Source organism: Lynx rufus, unplaced genomic scaffold (assembly GCF_022079265.1).
Source record: "Lynx rufus isolate CCGP_SWC_20201006 ecotype Redwood Valley unplaced genomic scaffold, mLynRuf1.p SCAF_7, whole genome shotgun sequence".
Lineage (NCBI taxonomy): Eukaryota > Metazoa > Chordata > Mammalia > Carnivora > Felidae > Lynx > Lynx rufus.
Window position 1 is genome coordinate 29,441,474 of NW_025814889.1, and position 22,705 is coordinate 29,464,178.

The 22,705-nt window shown below is 37.3% G+C and overlaps 1 protein-coding gene across 1 annotated transcript in view; it reads left to right on the forward strand.

The window, feature by feature from the left end:
• The window catches only part of LOC124501607 (coiled-coil domain-containing protein 7-like), a 147,328-nt gene that overhangs the window by 122,876 nt on the left and 1,747 nt on the right, over positions 1-22,705 (forward strand). Inside the window, exons 15-16 of the mRNA XM_047065948.1 lie at positions 18,672-18,890; positions 22,011-22,048. Of these exons, the coding sequence (XP_046921904.1) occupies positions 18,672-18,890; positions 22,011-22,048 (257 nt within the window). The remainder of the gene's footprint in view (positions 1-18,671; positions 18,891-22,010; positions 22,049-22,705) is intronic.

Genomic DNA, 22,705 nt, shown 5'->3' on the forward strand with positions numbered 1-22,705 from the left:
AAAGAGCACCTGGGGTACACAGTGGAGAGATTATTGCTCTTCTTAGAGCAATAATGAGAGGAAGCATTCATAGAGACACCTCTCTGTGGGACAAAGGAGCTGGCCATCATTTCTCTGACCTACCCCTTAGCATAAACACAGAGCTACCTGTGGGAAGTAGTGCAGTGTGGACACTAGAAATCTAAATTTGCTTACCTTAAGCCCCATTCCCCTGTATTCCAGTGCAACTGCCCTTCCCAGTCACACTTACCTCAGTCCCATTACAGTTGGCCCCTCTCCCAGAAGACCAGCACAAATTCCTGCCCACATCACGTCTCTCAACCAAAGAGGTTTCTCAGTTCCAGTGAGGTGGAGACAGTTCTCATTTCACAAGGAAACCAGAGCACACTTAATTAAAACTCACCACATTCAGGTCAAGGATCAAACACTGCCTGTAGCAAGCAAGGAGAGCCTCTGTAGATGACTTGCCTGAAGGATAGAGCAGCCAGAACAGAAAAGCAGAGTGCGTGCAGCACACACCAGAGACCCTCCCTGAAGCACGAGGCCCTGGACACTACATGACCTCTTCTTCATAAAGCCAATACTTTCAAGAGCTGGAGACATAAGTGGCTTTTCTAGCACACAGAAGAAGGTAGAGACTTAGACCAAATGCAAAGATGGAGGAATTTATCCCAAACAAAAGAAGATAAGTCCATGGTTAGAGATCTAAGTGAAACAGATATAAGTAACATGCCTGATGGAGAATTTAAAGCAACAATGATAAGGATACTCACTGGGCTTGAGAAAAGAATGGAAGACATCAATCAGTGAGATCCTTACCACAGAAATAAGACATTTGAAGTATCAATCAGAGGTGAAAAGTACAATAAGTGAGATTAGAAAGATACTTGATGCAATGAACAGCAGGCTGAAAGAAGCAGAAGAATGAATTAATGACCTAGAAGACAAAATAATAGAAAGCTATGAAGCTGAACAAAAGAGTGAAAGAATTATACAAAGTGATAATAGACTTAGGGAACTTACTGACTCCATCAAAGGTAATAATATTCATATTATAGGAGTCCCAGAAGAAGAGAGAGGAAGGGGGGCATTGCTAAATCTTCCCTAATCTAGGGAAGGAAACAGACATCCAGATCCAGGAGGCATAGGGAACTCCCATCAGAATCAACAAAAGCAGGCTTACCCCAAGACATATTGTAATTAAATTTGCAAAATATAGTGATAAAGAAAAATATCTTAAAAGCAGTGAGAAAAAAGAAGTCATTAACCAACAAAGGAAAACCAACTAGGCTAATAGATTTTTCAACAGAAACTTGGCAGACCAGAAGGGAGTGGCATGATATATTCAAAGTGCTGAAGGGTAAAATATGCAGCCAAGAATACTCTATCTAGCAAGGCTATAATTCAGAATAGAAGGAGAAATAGAGTTTTCCAGGCAAGTAAAAACTAAAGGAGTGTGTGACCACTAAACCAGCTCTGCAAGAAGTATTAAAGGGGAGTTGTTGAGTGGAAAGGAGGGACCACAAGTGATAGTATAAAGACAGAAAACATAAAAAGAGTAAAAATGAATATTTCTATAAGAAATCAGTCAAGTAATTCACAGAAAAAGAATCTAAAATATAACACATATACCTGAAATGTGGGGAGGAAAGGGGAAAAGAATGGGTTCAAAATTAAACATCAACTTAATATAGACTGCTATTTGCAGGAGAGGTTATATACAAACCTAAAGGTTACCACATATCAAAAAACACTAATAAACATGCAAACAATAAAGAAAAGAAATCCAAATATATCACTAAAGAAAATCAGGAAACCATGAAAGAAAGACAAGAAAGAATCAGAGAAAAGTCTTCAGAAACAACTACAAAATAAGTAATAAAATTGCATAAATACATAGCCATCAATAATTACTTTGAATGTAAATGGACTAATTTGAATGTAAATGGATTAAGCACTCCAATCAAAGATATAGGATGTTAGAATGGGTATAAAAACAAGATGCATCTATATGCTGCCTACCAGAGACCCATTTAGACCTAAAGACACCTGCAGTTTGAAAATAAGTGGATGGAGAAATATTTATCATGCAAATGTATGTCAAAAAAAAAAAAGCCAGAGGAGCAATACTTATATCAGACAAAACAGACCTTAAAACAAAGACTGTATTAAGAGACAAAGAAAGACACTATATAATAATAAAGAGGGAAATCCAACAAGAAGATACAACAATTTTAAGTATTTATGCACCTGACATGGGAGTACCTAAATACATAAAATAATTAATAACAAACATAAAGGAACTAGTTGATAGTAATACAATAATAGTAGGGAACTTTAACACCCTACTTACATCAATGAATAGATCATATAAACAGAAAATCAACAAGGAAACAAGTTTTATATGAAAAACCCACACTTTATATCCTAAATAGGGAAAAACTGAGAGCTTTTCCTCTATGGTCAGGACAAGACAAGGATGTCCACTCTCACCACTTTTATTCAACATAGTAGTGGAAGTCCTAGCCACAGCAATCAGAGGACAAAAAGAAATAAAAGGCATCCAAAATTTCAAGGAAAAAGTAAAACTTTCACTGTTTGCAGATGACATGATATTGAAAACCTGGAAGATTCCACCAAAAAAAAAAAAAAACCCTGCTAGAACTGAAAAATGAATTCAGTAAAGTCACAGTATACAAAATTGATGTACAAAAATCTGTTGCATTTCTATACACCAATAATGAAGCAGCAGAAAAAACTATTAAGAAAATAATCCCATTTAGAATTGTGCCAAAAATAATAAAATACCTAGGAATAAACCTAACCAAAGAAGGGAAACACTTGTACAGTGAAAAGTATAAAACATTGATGAAAGAAATTGATGATGACACAAAGACATGGAAAGACATTCCGTGCTCATGTATTGGAAGAACAAATATTTTTAAAATTTCTGTACTACCCAAAGCAATCTACAGATTTAATGCAATCTCTATTAAAATACCGACAGCATTTTCACAGGTACAGCAAACATATTTGTAGGGAACCATAATAGACCCTGAATAGCCAAAGAAATCTTGAAGAGCAAAACAAAACTGGAGGTATCACAGTTCCTGACTTCAAGTTATATTTTAGAGTTGTAGTAATCAAAACAGTATGGTATTGGCACAAAAATAGACACCTAGATCAATGGCACAGAATACAAAACCCAGAAGTAAACCCACAATTATATTGTCAATTAAACTTTGAAAAAGGAGGAGAGAATATGCAATGGGGAAAACTTTCTTCAACAAATAGTGCTGAGAAAACTGGACAGCTGCGTGCAAAAAAATGAAACTGAACTATTTTCTCATAGCATACACAAAAGTAAATTCAAAATGAATAAAAGATTTAAATGTGAGACCTGACATCATAAAAATCCTAGAAGAGAGTGCAAAGGCAATAATTTCTCTGACATGCCATGGCAACATGTTTCTAGATAGGTCTCCTGTGGCAAGGGAAACATAAGCAAAAATAGTCTATTGGGACTACATCAGAATAAGAAGCATTTACACATTGAAGAAACAACCAACAAAACTAAGAGGCTGCCTATGAATGGGAGAAGATATTTGCAAATGACATATCTGATAAAGGGTTAGTATGAAAGATATATAAAGAACTGACACAACTCAGCACTCAAAAAACACATTATCCAATTAAAAAATGGGCAGAATATATGAACAGACATTTCTCAAAAGAAGACTTCCAGATTGCTAACAGATGCATGAAAATATATTCAACATCACTCATCATCAGGGAAGTGCAAATCAAAACCACAGTGAGATATTACCTCATCCCTGTCAGATTGGTTAAAATCAAATCCTCAAGACACATCAAGTGTCAGTGAAGATGTGTAGAAAAAGGAACCCTAGGACACTGTAGCTGGGAATACAAACTGGTGCAGCCACTGTGGAAGACAGTATGGTGGTCCTCAAAATATTAAAAATAGAACTACTTTATGATCTAGTACACTGGGTATTTTACCCAAAGAATACAAAACACTAAATTAAAAGAAAAACAATTCAAAGGGATATATGCACCTCTATGTTTACTGCAGCATTATTTACAATAGCCAAACTATGAAAGCACCTCAAATGTCTATTGATAGATTAATGCATAAAGATGTTAAATATAACACACATATGTGTGTATATATAATGCAATATTACTCAACCATAAAAAAGAATGAAATCTTGTCATTTGCAACAGCATGGATAGAGCTAGAGTATGATGCTAAGTAAAATAAGAGAAAGACAGTTACCATATGATTTCACTTATACGTGGAATTTAAGAGACAAAACAAAGAAAAAAAAAGAGGGAGACAAACCAAAAAACAGGCTCTTAAGTATAGAGAACAAACGGATGGTTACCAGAAGGAGGTAGGTGGAAGGATGGGTGAAATAGTTGGAGGGGATCAAGAGTACACTAATCTGGATGAGCACTGAGTTATGTGTGGAACTGCTGAATCACCATTTTATATGCCTGAAACTATTATAATACTGTACATTAACTACACTGGAATTAAAATCTAAAGAAAGCAAAAGAAAAAAAAATAGATTTTTATTTTTATCCAAAATAACCATTTAGAAACTATAATGGAGATAATTCTATTTATAATATTATAGTAGCATATTTAACAAAAAATAAAGTTTTATATGAAGAAAAATATACTTTACTGAGAGATATAGATGAACAGTGAAGAAATAGAAATTTATATTTGGTTTCGAAGGTTCAATATTATAAATATTTCAATGTTCCATTTTTTCCAAAGTGATATATATATTTAAAGCAATTTATTTCTAGGTATAAGTGGAATTATTTTTGAGCTTAACAGAATTATTATAGGATATATTGAGAAATGAAACTGGTGATTATACAAAAGAATAATAAGAATTTAGTTATTCAAAACTCAATATGTAATGTAACACTATAATAACTAAGTCAATGTGGTACTGGATTTGGTACTGAATGAAAAATCCAGAAACAGATTCAAATGAATGTAATAATTTATTATTTTATAGTTTTAGTTATTCAAAGTTTTTCTAAGTTAGACACAGAGGCAGAGGGGCAGAGGGAGAGAGAGAGAGAGAGAGAGACAGAATCCGAAGCAGGCTACATGCTTAGTGGGGAGTCAGTCCAATGCAGGGCTGGATCCCACGACTCCAGGATCATGACCCGAGTTTAAGTCAAGTCACAGACTCAACTGACTGAGCCACCAGGTGCCCTTGAAAATTTTTTTTTATAGCTCTGACTTGAGACTCAGAGGGGAAGATGGTGGTGTGGGAAGACGCTGGTCTCACCTCGTCCTGCTCATTGCTTAGATTCCACCCACATCTGCCTAAATAACCCAGAAAACTGCCAGAAGACTAGTAGAACGGACTCTCCAGAGCCAAGCATAGACAAGAGGGACATGGAAGAGGGAAGGAAGGGTGGAGAGGCGGTGTATGCTACACAGACTGGTGGGAGGGAGCCGGGGTGGTGGAGGGACAGCCCACCTGGAAAGGCAGAGCCCCCAAAGTCTGGCTTGCAAAGGCAGAAGGGCCTGACTCTGTGAGTTCTGACAGCCAGCGGGACTTAACATCTGGAATATTAAAAGTCAACAGCTCTGCTCTCAGAGAGCGGGGATGGCAAGAGGACACCAGGTAGGTATCCCAGAAGACAGAGCTCAGCTTGGCGGGGAAGCAAAGATGCTGGAAAGTGCCATTTCCCTCTCCCATTCCCCAGCTGAATTTCCAAAGGGAACCAGTTCCCATCACCGAACTTGCTGGCACCATGCAAATGCCCAACACTGTGCTTCTGGGGATCCATCCCTCCAACATTCTGCCTCCCTCCCGGTGCTGCAGGGCCCCTCCCACAGGGGACCACAGACCACAAAGCGAGCTAAGCCTACCCTTCCCGCCCCTGTGCACCTTATAGATCCACCTTGGTTAATACCACCAGATCCCATCAAAGCAGCACCACAAGCCTGGCAGTGTACAAGTAGCCCAGACAGGGGCTACACCACTCCACAGTGAGTCCTGTTCCTGGGAGAAAGGAAGATAAGGTACACACCAGTCTGACTGGCCCCAGCAGTGGGCTAGGGGCAGACATCGGGTCTGACTGCAGCCCTGCCCACCAACACGAGTTATTCCGGATAGCACAGGGGAAGTGCCCTGCAGTTTGGAGCCACCCCAGGGACTACACAAAATGATGAAATGGAAGAGCTCTCCTCAAAAGAAACTCCAAGAAGTAGTGACAGCTAACGAATTGATCAAAAACAATTTAAGCAATATAATGGAACAAGAATTTAGAACAATATTCATAACATTCATCGCTGGGTTTGAAAAAAGCATAGAGGTCAGCAGAGAATCTATTGTTACAGAGATCAATGGACTAAGAAATAGTCATGAGGAGCTTATAAATGCTATAAATGAGGTGCAAAATAAAATGGAGGTGGCCATAGCACGGATTGAACAGGCAGAGGAGAGAATAGGTGAATTAGAAGATAAAATTATGGAAAAAGAGGAAGCTGAGAAAGAAAGAAATCCAAGAGTATGAGGGGAGAATTAGAGAACTAAGTGATGCAATCAAACAGGAAAATATCCGTGTCATAGGAATTCCAGAAGAAGAAGAGAGAGAGAAAGGGGCTGAAGGTGTACTTGAATAAATCATAGCTGAGAACTTCCTTGATCTGGGAAAGGAAAAAGGCATTGAAATCCAAGAGGCACAGAGAACTCCCTTCAGACATAACTTGAATCGATCTTCTGCATGACATATCATAGTGAAACTGGCAAAATACAAGAATAAAGAGAAAATACTGAAAGAAGCTAGGGATAAACAGGCTCTAACTTACAAAGGTAGACACATAAGAGTAGTGGCAGACCGATCTACTGAAATTTGACAGGTCAGAAAGGAATGGCAGATTATCTTCAATGTGATGAACAGAAAAAATATGCAGCTGAGAATCCTTTATCCAGCAAGTCTGTCATTCAGAATAGAAGGAGAGATAAAGGTCTTCAAACAAAAATTGAAGGAATTCATCACCACTAAACCAGCCCTACGAGAGATCCTAAGGGGGACTCTGAGTGGAATGTTGCGAGGACCACAAAGTACCAGAGACATCACTACAAGCATGAAACCTACAGATTACACAGAAACCCAAAACCCGTATCATTCAATAATACCACTGAATGTAAATGGACTAAATGCTCTAATCAAAAGACATAGGGTATCAGAATGGATAAAAAACAAGACTCATCAATTTGCTATCTACAAGAGACTCATTTCAGACCTGAGGACACCTTCAGATTGAAAGTGAGGGGATGGAGAACTATCTATCATGCTACTGGAAGTCAAAAGAAAGCTGGAGTAGCCACACTTATATCAGACAAACTAGACTTTAAATTAAAGGCTGTAACAAGAGATGAAAAAGGTATTATATAATAATTACTGGGACTATCCATTAGGAAGAGCTAACAATTATCAATGTCTATGCGCTGAATACAGAAGCACCCAAATATATAAAACAATCACAAACATACGCAACCTTATTGATAAGAATGTGGTAATTGCAGGGGACTTTAATACCACACTTACAACAATGGATAGATCATCTGGACACAGGATCAATAAAGAAACATGGGTCCTGAATGATACACTGGATCAGATGGACTTGACAGATATATTTAGAACTCTGCATCCCAAAGCAACAGAATATACTTTCTTCTTGAGTGCACATGGAACATTATCCAAGATAGATCACATACTGGGTCACAAAACAGCCCTTGATAAGCATAAAAGAATTGGGATCATACCATGCACACTTCAGACCACAATGCTATGAAGCTTGAAATCAACCACAGGAAAAAGTCTGGAAAACCTCCAAAAGTTGGAGGTTAAAGAACACCCTACTAAAGAATGAATGGGTAAACCAGGCAATTAGAGAAGAAATTTAAAAATATATGGAAACAAATGAAAATGAAAATACAACAATCCAAACGCTTTGGGATGCAGCAAAGGCAGTCCTGAGAGGAAAATACATTGCAATCCAGGTCTATCTCAAGAAACAAGAAAAATCCCAAATCAAAAATCTAACAGAACACCTAAAGGAAATAGAAGCAGAACAGCAAAGACACCCCAAACCCAGAAGAAGAAGAGAAATAATAATGATCAGGGCAGAAATAAATAATATAGAATCTAAAAAAACAGTAGAGCAGATCAATGAAACCAAGAGTTGGTTTTTTGAAAAAATAAACAAAGTTGAAGTCTAGCCAGATTTCTCAAAAAGAAAAGGGAGAGGACCAAAATAGATGAAATCACAAATGAAAATGGAATTATTACAACCAATCCCTCAGAAATACAAGCAATTATCAGGGAATACTATGAAAAATTATATACCAGCAAACTGGACAACCTGGAAGAAATGGAGAAATTCCTATGCACCCATACACTTCCAAAACTCAAACAGGAAGAAATAGAAAACTTGAACAGACCCATAACCAGCGAAGAATTTGAATCAGTCATCAAAAATCTCCCAAAAAATAGGAGTCCAGGACCAGATGGCTTCCCAGGGGAGTTCTACCACACATTTAAAGCAGAGATAATACCTATCCTTCCCAAGATGTTCCAAAAAATAGAAAGGGAAGAAAAACTTCCAGACTCATTGTATGAAGCCAGTATTACTTTGATTCTTAAACCAGACAGAGACCTGGCGAAAAAAAGAACTACAGGCCAATATCTCTGATGAATATGGACGCAAAAATTCTCAACAAGATACTAGCAAATCGTATTCAACAGCATATAAAAAGAATTATTCACCATGATCAAGTAGGATTTATTCCTGAGCTGCAGGCCTGGTTCAGCATTTGCAAATCAATCAATGTGATACATCACATAGAAAAGAAAAGAAAAAAGAAAAGAAAAGAAAAAAGAAAAGAAAAGAAAAGAAAAGAAAAGAAAACAAAAGAAAAGAAAAGAAAAGAAAAGAAAAGAAAAGAAAAGAAAAGAAAAGAAAAGAAAAAAACCCATATGATCCTGTCAATCGATGCAGAAAAAGCATTTGACAAAATTCAGGATTCTTTGTTAATAAAAAACCCTTGAGAAAGTCGGGATAGAAGGAACATACTTAAACATCATAAAATCTATTTATGAAAATCCCACAGCTAATATCATCCTCAATGGGGAAAAACTGAGAGCTTTCCCCCTGAGATCAGGAACACTACAGGGATATCCACTCTCACCACTGTTGTTTAATATAGTGTTGGAAGTCCTAGCATCAGCAATCAGACAACGAAAGGAAATCAAAGGCATCAAAATTGGCAAAGATGAAGTTAAGCTTTCACTTTTTGCAGATGACATGAAATTATACATGGAAAACCTGACAGTCTGGTAGAACTGATACATGAATTCAGCAAAGTTGCAGGATTCAAAATCAATGTACAGAAATCAGTTGCATTCTTATACACTAATAACAAAGCAACAGAAAGACAAATAAACCGATCCCATTCATAATTGCACCAAGAAGCATAAAATACCTAGGAATAAATCTAACCAAATGTAAAAGATCTGCATGCTGAAAACTATAGAAAACTTATGAAGGAAATTGAAGAAGATACAAAGAAATGGAAAAACATTCCATGCTCAGGGATTGGAAGAATAAATATTGTTAAAATATCAATACTACCCAAAGCAATCTACACATTCGATGCAATCCCAATCAAAATTGCAACAGCATTCTTCTTGAAGCTAGAACAAGCAATCCTAAAATTTGTATGGAACCACAAAAGACCCCGAATAGCCAACGTAATATTGAAGAAGACCAAAGCGGGAAACATCACAATCCCAGACTTTAGCCTCTAGTACAAAGCTGTAAGCATCTAGGCAGCATGGTATAGGCACAAAAACAGACACGTAGACCAATGGAATAGAATAGAGACTCCAGAATTGGACCCACAAAATTATGGCCAATTAATCTTTGACAAAGCAGGAAAGAATATCCAATGGAAAAAAGACAGTCTTTAACAAATGTTGCTGGGAGAACTGGACAACAACATGCAGAAGAATGAAATTAGACCACTTTCTTACACCATTCACAAAAACAAACTCAAAATGGTTAAAGGACCTGAGTGTGAGACAGGAAACCATCAATACCCTAGAGGAGAAAGCAGGAAAGAAAACCTCTCTGACCTCAGCTGCATCAATTCCTTACTTGACACATCCCCAAAGGCAGGGGAATTAAAAGCAAAAATGAACTATTGGGACCTCATGAAGATAAAAAGCTTCTGCACTGCAAAGGAAACAATAAACAAAACTAATAGGCAACCAACGGAATGGGAAAAGATACTTGCAAATGACATATCAGACAAAGGGCTAGTATCCAAAATCTATAAAGAGCTCACCAAACTCCACACCTGAAAAACAAATAATCCAGTGAAGAAATGGGCAGAAAACATGAATAGACACTTCTCTAAGGAGACATCCGGATGGCCAACAGGCACATGAAAAGATGTTCAACGTCACTCCTCATCAGGGAAATACAAATCAAAACCACACTGAGATACCACCTCCCACCAGTCAGAGTGGCTAAAGTGAACAAATCAGGAGACTATAGATGCTGCCGAGGATGTGGAGAAACGGGAACCCTCCTGCACTGTTGGTGGGAATGCAAACTGGTGCAGCCGCTCTGGAAAGCAGTGTGGAGGTTCCTCAGAAAATTAAAAATAGACCTACCCTATGACCCAGCAATAGCACTGCTAGGAATTTACCCAAGGGATACAGGACTGCTGATGTATAGGGGCACATATACCCCAATGTTTTTAGCAGCACTTTCAACAATAGCCAAATTATGGAAAGAGCCCAAATGTCCATCAACTGACGAATGGATAAAGAAATTGTGGTTTATATACACAATGGAGTACTACGTGGCAATAAGAAAGAATGAAATCTGGCCTTTTGTAGCAATGTGGATGGAACTGGAGAGTGTTATGCTAAGTGAAATAAGTCATACAGAGAAAGACAGATAGCATATGTTTTCACTCTTACGTGGATCCTGAGAAACTTAACAGAAGACCATGGGGGAGGGGAAGGAAAAAAATGTTAGGGGGAGAGCCAAAGCATAAGAGACTCTTAAAAACTGAGAACAAACTGAGGGTTGATGGGAGGTGGAAGTGGGGGAGGGTCGGTGATGGGCATTGAGGAGGGCACCTGTTGGGATGAGCATTGGGTGTTTATGGAAACCAATTTGACAATAAATTTCATATTAAAAAAATAAATAAAAAGAAAATTTTTCATAGAAAGATAAAATAGTCACAAAAAGTAAACCACTCTGAAAAAATAATTTTCATGTATTCATGAGATACACCAAAATAAATTGTAGATTGATTTAAGAATCAAAATTAATAAATGATGTATGAAGATCTTAGAAGAAATACTGGGTAGCAGTTATATGGTCTTGGCTAGAGCAAGGTTTTCTAAGCATTATGTTACTAACAAAGGAATATGTTAGTGTATTTGGCTACTATAAATTTAAAACTTTTATATGGTAAAAAATCATGAGATATAAAGAGAAATGCAATTCTTTAGAAAATGTTTTATATGAATATCTTTTACAAATATATGAAAATTATGAGTAGCCCTTCCCCTACATAGACAAAGGACACAATTAGGCAGGTGGTAATTTAGAAACACAGAAGGGTAGTAAATGCATATGAATATATTCAACCTCACTAGTTATCAAATAAATGAAAATTAAAATAATAGTGGGTAGAATTTTTTATCTACCATTTCGGTAAAAATCTTAGGAACAGAAATGTCTAGTATTTGTGGATGTATGTTGAAATGAGTAATCTTTTATGTTACTCTGTTATTAAATTAATACTTTTCTGTAAGAAAATACACAGCAAAAGTTTGAGGATGACATAGGCCTTTCATTGAATCATTGCACTTATAAAAATTGATCATAAAGAAGAAAAGAGTGTAAAGTGATTTTGTTTAAGTAAGTATAATATAAAAAATTTTGAGAGCAAAAATTTACCACTGTGTCCACTCATAAAAAATATTGCTAAATAAAAATATACTATTAAATGTACTTTTATTAGCTATTCTAAATTAGATGTTTATTTATTGTCATTGAAACATATCTATAACATTATTTAATAGAAAACATATTGTATATGTATAGTAGAATCCAGTATAGATAAAAATTTTAAAAATACATATATGTATTAGTTATATTTAGAAACAATGAAAAAGGATATATCAAATGTTGACAGTGAGTTTTCTGTTTATGGTGAGATTATTTGTGAACTTTATTTTTGTTGATCTAAGTAACTAAAAAATTATTAAAAGTGGCTTTTTTTTCAAAATATGAAATTTATTGTCAATTTGGTTTCCATACAACACCCAGTGCTCATCCCAAAAGGTGCCCTCCTCAATACCCATCACCCACCCTCCCCTCCCTCCCAGCCCCCATCAACCCTCAGTTTGTTCTCAGTTTTTAAGAGTCTCTTATGCTTTGGCTCTCTCCCACTCTAACCTCTTTTTTTTTTTCCTTCCCCTCCTCCATGGGTTTCTGCTAAGTTTCTCAGGATCCACATAAGAGTGAAACCATATGGTATCTGTCTTTCTCTGTATGGCTTATTTCACTTAGCATCACACTCTCCAGTTCCATCCACATTGCTACAAAGGGCCATATTTCGTTCTTTCTCATTGCCACATAGTACTCCATTGTGTATATAAACCACAATTTCTTTATCCATTCGTCAGTTGATGGACATTTGGGCTCTTTCCATAATTTGGCTATTGTTGAGAGTGCTGCTATAAACATTGGGGTACAAGTGCCCCTATGCATCAGTACTCCTGTATCCCTTGGGTAAATTCCTAGCAGTGCTATTGCTGGGTCATAGGGTAGGTCTATTTTTAATTTTCTGAGGAACCTCCACACTGCTTTCCAGAGCGGCTGCACCAATTTGCATTCCCACCAACAGTGCAAGAGGGTTCCCGTTTCTCCACATCCTCGGCAGCATCTATAGTCTCCTGATTTGTTCATTTTGGCCACTCTGACTGGCGTGAGGTGATACCTGAGTGTGGTTTTGATTTGTATTTCCCTGATAAGGAGCGACGTTGAGCATCTTTTCATGTGCCTGTTGGCCATCCGGATGTCTTCTTTAGAGAAGTGTCTATTCATGTTTTCTGCCCATTTCTTCACTGGGTTATTTGTTTTTTGGGTGTGGAGTTTGGTGAGCTCTTTATAGATTTTGGATACTAGCCCTTTGTCTGATATGTCATTTGCAAATATCTTTTCCCATTCCGTTGGTTGCCTTTTAGTTTTGTTGGTTATTTCCTTTGCTGTGCAGAAGCTTTTTATCTTCATAAGGTCCCAGTAATTCACTTTTGCTTTTAATTCCCTTGCTTTTGGGGATGTGTCGAGTAAGAGATTGCTACGGCTGAGGTCAGAGAGGTCTTTTCATGCTTTCTCCTCTAGGGTTTTGATGGTTTCCTCTCTCACATTCAGGTCCTTTATCCATTTTGAGTTTATTTCTGTGAATGGTGTGAGAAAGTAGTCTAGTTTCAACCTTCTGCATGTTGCTGTCCAGTTCTCCCAGCACCATTTATTAAAGAGACTCTTTTTTCCATTGGATGTTCTTTCCTGCTTTGTCAAAGATTAGTTGGCCATACGTTTGTGGGTCTAGTTCTGGGGTTTCTATTCTATTCCATTGGTCTATGTGTCTGTTTTTGTGCCAATACCATGCTGTCTTGATGATGATAGCTTTGTAGTAGAGGCTAAAGTCTGGGATTGTGATGCCTCCTGCTTTGGTCTTCTTCTTCAAAATTCCTTTGGCTATTCGGGGCCTTTTGTGGTTCCATATGAATTTTAGGATTGCTTGTTCTAGTTTCGAGAAGAATTATGGTGCAATTTTGATTGGGATTGCACTGAATGTGTAGATAGCTTTGGGTAGTATTGACATTTTGACAATATTTATTCTTCCAATCCATGAGCAGGGAATGTCTTTCCATTTCTTTAAATCTTCTTCAATTACCTTCATAAGCTTTCTATAGTTTTCAGCATACAGATCTTTTACATCTTTGGTTAGATTTATTCCTAGGTATTTTATGCTTCTTGGTGCAATTGTGAATGGGATCAGTTTCTTTATTTGTCTTTCTGTTGCTTCATTGTTAGTGTATAAGAATGCAACTGATTTCTGTACATTGATTTTGTATACTGCAACTTTGCTGAATTCATGTATCAGTTCTAGCAGACTTTTGGTGGAGTCTATCGCATTTTCCATGTATAATATATGTCATCTGCAAAAAGCGAAAGCTTGACTTCATCCTTGTCAATTTGGATGCCTTTGATTTCCTTTTGTTGTCTGATTGCTGATGCTAGAACTTCCAGCACTATGTTAAACAACAGCGGTGAGAGTGGGCATCCCTGTCGTGTTCCTGATCTCAGGGAAAAAGCTCTCAGTTTTTCCCCGTTGAGGATGATGTTAGCTGTGGGCTTTTCATAAATGGCTTTCATGTTGTGTAAGTATGTTCCTTCTATCCCGACTTTCTCAAGGGTTTTTATTAAGAAAGGGTGCTGGATTTTGTCAAAGGCCTTTTCTGCATCGATTGCCAGGATCATATGGTTCTTCTCTTTTTTTTTGTTAATGTGATGTATCACATTGATTGATTTGCCAATGTTGAACCAGCCCTGCCTCCCAGGAATGAATCCCACTTGATCATGGTGAATAATTCTTTTTATATGCTGTTGAATTCGATTTGCTAGTATCTTATTGAGAATTTTTGCATCCATATTCATCAGGGATATTGGCCTGTAGTTCTCTTTGTTTACTGGGTCTCTGTCTGGTTTAGGAATCAAAGTAATACTGGCTTCATAGAATGAGTCTGGAAGTTTTCCCTCCCTTTCTATTTCTTGGAATAGCTTGAGAAGGATAGGTATTATCTCTGCTTTAAACGTCTGGTAGAACTCCCCTGGGAAGCCATCTGGTCCTGGACTCTTATTTGTGGGGAGATTTTTGATAACTGATTCAATTTCTTCACTGGTTATGGGTCTGTTCAAGTTTTCTATTTCCTCCTGATTGAGTTTTGGAAGCGTGTGAGTGTTTAGGAATTTGTCCATTTCTTCCAGGTTGTCCAATTTGTTGGCATATAATTTTTCATAGTATTCCCTGATAATTGTTTGTATCTCTGAGGGATTGGTTGTAATAATTCCATTTTCATTCATGATTTTATCTATTTGGGTCATCTCCCTTTTCTTTTTGAGAAGCCTGGCTACAGGTTTGTCAATTTTGTTTATTTTTTCAAGAAACCAACTCTTGGTTTCTTTGATCTGCTCTACAGTTTTTTTAGATTCTATATTGTTTATTTCTGCTCTGATCTTTATTATGTCTCTTCTTCTGCTGGGTTTAGGCTGCCTTTGCTGTTCTGCTTCTATTTCCTTTAGGTGTGCTGTTAGATTTTGTATTTGGGATTTTTCTTGTTTCTTGAGATAGGCCTGGATTACGATGTATTTTCCTCTCAGGACTGCCTTCGCTGCATCCCAAAGTGTTTGGATTGTTGTATTTTCATTTTCGTTTGTTTCTATATATTTTTTTAATTTCTTCTCTAATTGCCTGGTTGACCCACTCATTCTTTAGTAAGGTGTTCTTTAACCTCCATGCTTTTGGAGGTTTTCCAGACTTTTTCCTGTGGTTGATTTCAAGCTTCATAGCATTGTGGTCTGAAAGTATGCATGGTATAATTTCAATTCTTGTATACTTATGAAGGGCTGTTTTGTGACCCAGTATATGAAATGTCTTGGAGAATGTTCCATGTGCACTCGAGAAGAAAGTATATTCTGTTGCTTTGGGATGCAGAATTCTAAATATATCTGTCAAGTCCATCTGATCCAATGTGTCATTCAGGGCCCTTGTTTCTTTATTGACCATGTGTCTAGATGATCTATCCATTTCTGTAAGTGGAGTGTTAAAGTCCCCTGCAATTACCACATTCTTATTAATAAGGTTGCGTATGTTTATGAGTAATTGTTTTATATATTTGGGAGGTCCGGTATTCGGCGCATAGACATTTATAATTGTTAGCTCTTCCTGGTGGATAGACCCTGTAATTATTATATAATGTCCTTCTTCATCTCTTGTTACAGCGTTTAATTTAAAGTCTAGTTTGTCTGATATAAGTATGGCTACTCCAGCTTTCTTTTGGCTTCCAGTAGCATGATAAATAGTTCTCCATCCCCTCACTCTCAATCTAAAGGTGTCCTCAGATCTGAAATGAGTCTGTTGTAGACAGCAAATATATGGGTCTTGTTTTTTTATCCATTCTGATACCCTATGTCTTTTGGTTGGTGCATTTAATCCATTTACATTCAGTGTTATAAAAAGATACGGGTTTAGAGTCATTGTGATGTCTGTATGATTTATGCTTGTAGTGATGTCTCTGGTACTTTGTCTCACAGGATCTCTTGTAGGGCTGGTTTACTGGTGACAAATTCCTTCAGCTTTTGTTTGTTTGGGAAGACCTTTATCTCTCCTTCTATTCTAAATGACAGACTTGCTGGATAAAGGATTCTCGGCTGCGTATTTTTTCTGTTCAGCACATTAAAGATCTCGTGCCAATCCTTTCTGGCCTGCCAAGTTTCAAAAGAGAGATCAGTCACGAGTCTTATAGGTCTCCCTTTATATGTTAGGGCACGTTTACCCCTTGCTGCTTTCAGAATTTTCTCTTTATCCTTGTATTTTGCCGGTTTCACTATGATATGTCGTGCAGAAGATCGATTCAAGTTACATCTGAAGGGAGTTCTCTGTGCCTCTTCGATTTCAATGCCTTTTTCCTTCCCCAGTTCAGGGACGTTCTCAGCTATTATTTCTTCAAGTACCCCTTCAGCACCTTTCCCTCTCTCTTCCTCCCCTGGGATACCAATTATGCGTATATTATTTCTTTTTAGTGTATCACTTAGTTCTCTAATTTTCCCCTCATACTCCTGGATTTTTTTATCTCTCTTTCTCTCAGCTTCCTCTTTTTCCATAACTTTTTCTTCTAGTTCACCTCTTCTCTCCTCTGCCTCTCCAATCAGAGCTGTCGTCATTTCCATTTTGTTTTGCATTTCGTTTAAAGTGATTTTCAGCTCCTCGTGACTGTTCCTTAGTCCCTTGATCTCTGTAGCAAGAGATTCTCTGGTGTCCTCTATACGGTTTTCAAGCCCAGCGATTAATTTAATGACTATTATTCTAAATTCACTTTCTGTTATATTATTTAAATCCTTTTTGATCAGTTCATTAGCTGTTGTTATTTCCTGGAGATTCTTCTGAGGGGAATTCTTCCGTTTGGTCATTTTGGATAGTCCCTGGAGTGGTGAGGACCTGCAGGGCACTTCCCCTGTGCTGTGGTGTATAACTGGAGTTGTTGGGCGGGGCCGCAGTCCGACCTGATGTCTGCCCCCAGCTCACCGCTGGGGCCACAGTCAGACTGGTGTGTGCCTTCTCTTCCCCTCTCCTAGGGGCGGGATCCACTGTGGGGTGGTGTGGCCCGTCTGGGCTACTTGCACACTGCCAGGCTTGTGGTGCTGGGGATCTGGCGTATTAGCTGGGGTGGGTAGGCAAGGTGCAGGGGGGCAGGAGGGGCAGGCTTAGCTCGCTTCTCCTTAGGTGATCCACTTCAGGAGGGGTCCTGTGGCAGCCAGAGGGAGTCAGACCCCCTGCCGGAGGGGTGGCTCCGCAGAAGCACAGTGTTGGGTATTTGCCGGGAGCAAGCAAGTTCCCTGGCGGGAACTGGTTCCCTTTGGGATTTTGGCTGGGGGATGGGCGAGGGAGATGGCGCTGGTGAGCGCCTTTGTTCCCCTCCAAACTGAGCTTTTCGTCCTGGGACTCAGCAACTCTCCCTCCCTTTGTCCTCCAGCCTTCCGGCTTTCGGAGCAGAGCTGTTAACTTATGACCTCCCAGATGCTAAGTCGCTCTTGCTGTGGGAACATACTCCGTCAGTCCCCTCTGCTTTTGCAAGCCAGTCTGGAGCTCTGCTTGGCTGGCAGGCTGCCCCTCCACCCCGGCCCCGCCCGCCAGTCCATGCAGCATGCACCGCCTCTCTGCCCTCCTATCCTCTTCCGTGAGCCTCTCGTCTGCGCTTGGCTCCGGAGACTGGTTCTGCTAGTCTTCTGGTGGTTTTCTGGGTTAGTTAGGCAGGTGTAGGTGGAATCTAAGTGATCAGCAGGACACACGGTGAGCCCAGCGTCCTCCTACGCTGCCATCTTCCCTGGTCAAAAGTGGCATTTTTAAAGAAAATTATATTCTAGAAAAAAATATTTTCCACATTTTCTTTTATTTGATGTTATAGATATTAATTATCCTGGTTACAGTCTATCACATTTTATAATATATACCTTTTATTCTTTATTATGCCTCTATAATAATTAGAGTTTTAAAAAAATAATAGGTATTTAAAAAAATAATAGTCCTCAAAGTGGAAGATGTTTTCACAGTTTTTAATTTTAATTATGGATTAAACTGTGGATTATAGCCATGGTTTAATTTAGCTTCCTCCAACTTAGTACAAATAAAGTTGAAAAATAATGTGGACATGAATATAGTGAGATTATTGAAAATTGTAATATTGTCAGAAAAATGTCACAAATACTTGATAAATGGTTACTTTTTTACAAACAGGAAGTTGAAAGCGCTAAGCATCAACTTGACTGTTTCCTAAATCAAGAGAAAGAATTACTTAATAGTGAAGAGAAGACCAAGACAACAATGGAAATGGGTATTAGCAAAAGAAAAGTTGAAGATTCAAAACATATACCATTGGAAAAAGAGACAAGGGAAGCATTAGTTACAGCTTCAGGTAGACAAAAGACAAATGCAAAAATCCAAGAACATTCACAGGTAAGGAATTTACCAAAATAGAGGAAACAGTACAAGAAAGAAAAATGGTAATATGTGCTGTAAGAAGTTTGTCTTTTATATTTTTGTTTACTCCATTTGTATATGTTTTTTTTTTTAAAAAAGCTGTGCCCTGTTTTTTTTGTTTGTTTGTTTTGGCTTGGACTTTTTGCCTTTTACATTTGGTTATTACAATTCATTATGTCGAATACAAATTTATAAATTAGATATGTATTAGTTTTGGATGATCATTTAATAAACACCTGTGATTTGAGAGCCAGAAAAAAATAGGAGTTGATAGACTAAAGAGAATTTTCTATAAGTTAATAAAACTAAATATAAATGCAAAACTATGGGGAAAAAGCTCTCTTCACATTTATCTTTTTACTGAAGTACAGTTGACACACAATGTATTAGTTTTATGTATACAACATAATGATTTGTTTAGTAGATGTGTTATGCTTTGCTCACTGCAAGTACAGCTATTATCTATGGAGAAAAAACTCTTGAAGAATTTATTTTTGTTTCTGCTGTGTAGTGGATTCATAGTAGATCAATAGATTTATCAATATAATACATTCAGAATAGATTCATGCCTTAGAAGAGTAAAACAGTCTACACAGAAGCAACTTTATTGGTAAATAATGGGAAGAGTTCAAGAAAAGAAAGCAAAGTTGTAGAGAAGACAATTTTGCTTGTCTTTGTTGTGGCAGTATAGCTATTGTCAGGTCTCTCATTTCTTTAATAGTATTTCATATTCTTTAGTGTTCTTCCTTGTTGTTTTCAAAATGAGAGTTTATGTGTATGTTTGCCAGAATCTCCCAGCTTATCACTCTGTGCCACTAGTGACAGAAACTTAAAATCTAAAAGGAGTGAAAGAAAAATATTTAGACCTCCTACTACTGAACATTAGATTACATACATAAAAGGCCTATCATATTTACATCTTAATGACATACATCAGAAGTAGTTCCTCTTTGTTTTCATACGTATTTTTAAAGCTGCTTATTGTAGTAGTAGTCTTTTTTAAAGCAGAGGTTAGGGTAAGACCTATTATCATTTCTATGTTTCAGGATATAAACATATTTTTCTTTTTAAAAAAATTTTTTTGTTGTTTATTTTTGAGACAGAGAGAGACAGCATGAACGGGGGAGGGGCAGAGAGAGAGGGAGACACAGAATCCGAAGCAGGCTCCAGGCTCTGAGCCATCAGTCCAGAGCCCGATGCGGGGCTCGAACTCACGGACCGCGAGATCGTGACCTGAGCTGAAGTCGGATGCTTAACTGACTGAGCCACCCAGGCGCCCCAAAACATATTTTTCTATAAAACTCTTAGTTAATGGAGGATGATAATAATGTATAAGAATGTTAGCATAAAAATGGGATAATGTTTATGAAATGCTTTTGTATATCATGAAGGACTATGTGAATGTTAGCCTTTATTATCATTTATTTCTGTCTAGTTATCTACATAGGCCATATGAAAACCCACGGTGGTCTATTACTTAGTATATAGGCCAACTCTTGTCACATATAGGCAATGACTCACGTACAATAGAAACTTATTTCCTCATGTAAATACTTCTGGGAAGTTCAGGTGTGTTTGTGTTAGGGAGTCCTGCTCTATAGGTTGATTCAGGTATCCTGGTATATGGAGGTTTTGACATCTTACATTGGCTTGCTGGGCCATATTGGGCATAGACATCTAGCTACTAGAAAAGAAGATGAAAGACCAGACATGAGTCATTTTCACCGACCAGGCCAGAATGGGGTACACATCATTTTCTCTCATAATTAGTTTACCACATTTAATTGAAGGAGGGACTTAGAAATGTAGACTAGTAATGTGCCTTAAGAAAAGAAAATTAGTTTGTTGAACACCAGAAGTCTTTGCCACAGGTGGGTAAGGATAAAGCTAGCTAATCTCTGTATGAAAGAAACTGAGTTAGGTAAAATTCAGGCCTGGGATAAAATCTAGTATCCCCATTATGCTCCAGGAAAACATGTTCTCTTCCCAAGAGGTAATCTGTTAACAAAATCACACTCTTGAGGTCCTAGATTCCTACATTTTTGATCAAACATCTTGATAAGCATATTTTGAGCATGGATTCTCTTTTTTTTTTTTTGTCTTAGACTTCATTTTTTTTTTCAATATATGAAATTTATTGTCAAATTGGTTTCCATACAACACCCAGTGCTCATCCCAAAAGGTGCCCTCCTCAATACCCATCACCCACCCTCCCCTCCCTCCCACCCCCCATCAACCCTCAGATTGTTCTCAGTTTTTAAGAGTCTCTTATGCTTTGGCTCTCTCACACTCTAACCTCTTTTTTTTTTTTTTTTCTCCTTCCCCTCCCCCATGGGTTTCTGCTAAGTTTCTCAGGATCCACATAAGAGTGAAACCATATGGTATCTGTCTTTCTCTGTGTGGCTTATTTCACTTAGCATAACACTCTCCAGTTCCATCCACATTTGAGCATGGATTCTCAATATACTTTTACAAGTTATTTACTTTTTGAAAGTTTATTCGTTTATTTTGGTGGGGGGTGGGGAGTAGGACAGAGAAAGAGAGGAAGAGAGAGCAGGCTCTGTACTGTCATCACAGAGCCCAGTGCAGGGCTCCATCTCAGGAATGAACTGTGAGATCATGACTTGAGCCAAAACTAAGAGTTGGTTGCTTAACCAACGGAGCCATCCTGGTACCCCTACAAATTTTTTAAATTATAAAAAAGCACTATCATATTAGTATACTATGTGTTAGTATCACCATGTTAGTATACTATTGGCATTTGAAGTATAAATATTTCAAAAGAATATTAAAAAGATTGAACAATTATGTGATGGATATATTTAATTATGTAATGGATATGTTTAAATAGTTTTTATTTACTATAAATATAAAGCCCTCTTTGCTTTCATTTAGAAATGTAATTTTGGTAGTAGTTCATCTTCTAAAATATTTCTTCCAATGCCAACTATGGTAATTTCTTATCTTTTTTGACACCTTAATCTTACAAATTGTCATATTTTAAAACCTGCTTTGATTGATATTTTTCTGAATAATTTAATGTAAACATTTGATGTGCATATTTAATGTATTTAAATTTAGTATTCTTTATTACAGATCTCAATTTTCACAAATGGAAGCCCAGCTGACAAAAGGTAAAACATTTAAAAATATTCTTTAATCTTTGTCAGTTTATGTGCCTAAATGACAAAATAGCCATTCTAAATTCAGTATCATAAAACTCATTGATTTATATCTTTGCTTACAATATTGTACTCTTTGAAACTAATGTCTAAACTTTAGATGTTGTCAAAGATTGACAATTTTGGATACTGTGAAAATACAAATTTTTAAGTGAAAAATGTACACTAAGGACCAGATCTGATGTACAAAGCCTTTTTCCCTCGTGCCCCCTACCCCAACAACAATTAAATTTTCATATAGAAACTGAACATGACCCTTTTTAAAAAAATGATTTTTTGTGTAAAAACATTTTTTTTTATCTTGGGAAAAACACTTATGAGTGGGATTACTTACCTCATTCAGAATCGTGACCTCTGTACATGAAACAACTCACTTAAAAATTTGTTTTGCATTTCATTTTTGCTTAATCATTCATTTTTGCATGCACATAAATAATTGAGTTGGTTGATGTATCCAATTAATCTTACAGTTTTCACTAGTGAGTGAGTCTGTTTGATTAATATGTTATGATTCACAGACCTATTCACAAACCAGTCAAGAAACAGAAATCCTGAACCACATAGATTAGTGAAACAGCAAATTCTGTCATTAAGTTAGGTAGCTATTCA